The sequence below is a fragment of the Crocuta crocuta genome, unplaced genomic scaffold (genome assembly GCF_008692635.1).
Source record: "Crocuta crocuta isolate KB4526 unplaced genomic scaffold, BGI_CrCroc_1.0 scaffold636, whole genome shotgun sequence".
Lineage (NCBI taxonomy): Eukaryota > Metazoa > Chordata > Mammalia > Carnivora > Hyaenidae > Crocuta > Crocuta crocuta.
Window position 1 is genome coordinate 1,348,103 of NW_027530380.1, and position 3,280 is coordinate 1,351,382.

At 60.1% G+C, this 3,280-nt stretch overlaps 1 protein-coding gene across 1 annotated transcript in view; it reads right to left on the reverse strand.

Moving 5' to 3' along the window:
* The window catches only part of IGHMBP2 (immunoglobulin mu DNA binding protein 2), a 24,688-nt gene that overhangs the window by 21,245 nt on the left and 163 nt on the right, over positions 1–3,280 (reverse strand). The window contains 1 exon segment of the mRNA XM_077766564.1: positions 1,106–1,275. Coding sequence (XP_077622690.1) covers positions 1,106–1,275 — 170 coding nt within the window.

Below are 3,280 nucleotides of genomic sequence, written 5' to 3' on the forward strand. Positions count from 1 at the left end.
AACTAAGCCACCAGGTGCCCCAAAAAAGTATTTTAATAAAAGTAAAAGAATTTCGGTTTCTAAGCTAAGCCTTACAACTGCTCTTTGGAAGGTGAGAAAGTACCGGCTCCGCCTCAGTCCGGCGTCATCCGGAGCGCCACATCAGATTCTCTTCTCCAGACTTTTCCGCCCGATGCCACTGCCTCTGACTCCCACTTATGAACCATTTGCCAACCCCTTGGATCACACTCCGTGAGGCCTGTTAACCATACAGGCTACTGAATGCGTTTTCACTTTTGGTTTTCAGAGTTTACAACCCTCTGCACGGACTTCCAGCCCTGACGGCGAAGCGGAAAGGTGCCGCTATGGCGCCCCCGGCCCCCGTCCACACTCCCATCCACATCCCGGGCCCCCAGCCGCGCCCCAGGCCCCCACCTGCGCCCCTGGCCCCCCGTCCGCGGCAGGCAGGCAGTGGTGAGCTCTACAGCTCGCTTAACGAGAACAGGAAGACCTGGCTGCAGGCAGCAGCCCCTCCAGCCCCCCCATCGCCAAATCCTGCCAGCCCCCCAACAACCGTGGGCGGGGGTTTGGGAAATCCGAGTATGAAATCAAACCCCGTCACCACAGGGGAGCCTTCTAGAGCAAGTACCACGCAGGGTCAGCCGCCGCTCCCCTCGGGCAGGGCCCGCCCGTGTGCCCCAAGGACACTCAGCACCCACGGTGGCCCGAGACCCACCCGGGGACAGGCACGCGTAATGCCAGGCTCTCTGGTCACCACGAAAAATAAATTGTTTTAAAGAGATTTTAACAATAATACGCTTAACTCAATGCACGAGAGACACCGTTACCCTGCAGACAGTCTAAGCGTTTCTGCACTTGAGCTCCAGCCCGGCGAGCACGGAGCACCCGCGACAATCACGCCACACGTCCCAAGCGTTTGATGCCCACGCGCGGCCAGTGCTGCCCTGGGCTACCAAAATGCCACGTGGCCGGTGAATGTCTAACCAAGACGTCCTCCCTGCGACGCTTTATTCTCCCGTTAGTCCCGTGTGACCCAGCCTAGGAGAGCGGGAGCCGCGGCCTAGGGCCTGGGGACATAACACGCACACGTCACGCAAGCACCAACCGGAAGTGAAGCTGTTGCTGGGAAGCTCGGCGGCCGGCGCGCACCTCCTGGGCTCGAGGGTGAGCAGCAGACGCCCGTACAGGCCAGTCCGCTGGCTGGACACCCACAGCTTCTGCAAGCAGACACCTCGGCTCTGCAGTTCTTTCGGAGAAACATTTTCCTGCCATGACCTGGAAGAGACCCGATATGGAGTTCAAGGTCTACACCTCACCAGCTTGTGCCTCCGCCCATACGGGAGGAGCGAGAAAGGGAGAGAAAAACAAAGATCTGTGCACAAGCACAAAGGAAGACATAGGGGGGCGTCCCCCCGGGCCCCCTCCTGCCCATAGAGCTACTTTCTTGACCTGCTCTGCTCTGCACGTCTGGGTTCCCACCTGTCACTAAGTCCATCAGTACTCTCCCCACCTCCACCCCCATTTATTTGTACCCTCACGAGTCCACCTCTGCCTCCGTCCTCCCCACCATAACCCTGGTCCAACCCACACCACTCATCGTCTGGGCTCGACCGCACCTCCTAACTGCCTCACCTCTGCGGCTTGCCCTGTCCAGCCCCAAGCAACACACTCAAAACACCGATCTATTCACCCCCCCACCCCTGTGAACGTGAAGAAAGGGAAACCTCACTGAAACGCAGCGGGGAGGCCAGGAGGGGGGCTGCACCTCCAGATGTCAGTGATGGACCCCCCACAGGAAAAGATCCCCCATCCCACAACGGGAACGGTGCACCCTGCGTCTCCTCCAAGAAATGCGCTACCCCTGGATGCGGCCGGCGAGCAGCGGTCCTCTCCCCAAACTCCTGTCCTTCCGTAACGGGCTTCAGTTCGAAACAACCCTCCCAACTCCTTCCTGCATGAGATAAAGGTCCTCCCCCCCTTCCCCTGTCACACCAGCCTAGAGCTCATGCCACAAGGTCCTTGTCCAGAACGGCAATGCTCTGCCGTTACAAATAAACCATCTTGCTAGCAGAGTCACTGGACAGTCTACCTCTAAGGTGACTACCGCACCCACTGAACTGTGCAGAGAGCCAGCCTCTGCACACGGGATACACCACAAGCTTGCCCGCGAGACCCTCCTCACTCTGACCGACGCCCACCTTCTGTGGGTGCTCCCTCTGCAGCAGTGCTGAGCTGAGCACTTGACAGCAGGCCACTCTGTGCTCCCAGTGAACCCCTGAGGTGGGAATGATCCCACTTTCCAGGCAAGGTGGCTAAGGCTCAGAGACAACCTGCAGAGTCACACAGCCACACACGGAGGAGCTGGGGCTCTAGCAAGGTCGGTTTGACTGCAAAACTCTTCATCTTCGAACCTAAAGCCTGCCGCCCAAGCCCACCGATGTCTGCAGTGCAGACCCCAGAATCAGACTGCCTGGCCTCCGATCCTGACTCCACCTGTTGCCCTGGGCAAGGTCCTGAGCCACTGTCACAGCCTCCTCCTGCACCAGATGAGAACACTGAGGTGTAAAGGAACGAAGGTCTGGAAAGAGCGTTTACAGCGAGCGCTCCATAGGCGTTGGCCGTGATGGCTGCAGCTAAATGAATATTCGCGGTGAGAAGCAAGCCAGCTCTCTGGGATGCCCAACATCAGGTGCAATGTTGCCCACATCTCATCCTCCCCTCCTCCTCCATCCAGGAAACCTTCACTCCTGTTTTTCTGCTCAGGCACCACCTGCCCCCAAAGCCAGTCTTAGCCTCGCCCTCCCCAGTCTCCATCAGCACTTGCACAGCCCTTTCCACACATATAGCACGAGTGCTTCTGGCTGGAAGAAACGGTCTAGGCGAGCCCACCCACCAGCCCAGGCCCATGTCCAGACCCACCCCCTGTCCAAGCCCAGGCCCAGGTCCACCCCTACCCAGGCCTAGGTCCAGGCCCACCCCCTGCCCAGGCCCAGGCCCATCTCTGCTCAGGCCCAGGCCCAGGTCCACCCCTACCCAGGCCTAGGCCCAGCCCCACCCCCCGCCCAGAGCAGGGCCCATGCGGCCGCATCCTCGCGCCTTCCCACCCGCCCGGCCCCGAAAGAGGCAAAGGGCTGAGGAGGCGCTGGGGGCAAAGGCAAGGCCTGGGACTGGGAGCTCGGGGGTGGGGGCTCCAGGCCAAAAAGAAAGGTCTTCCTGAAGGCCCCAAACCAGCACAGGCCACCCGCGAGGCGACAAGATCCCATCTCCAGAGAAGGCCGAG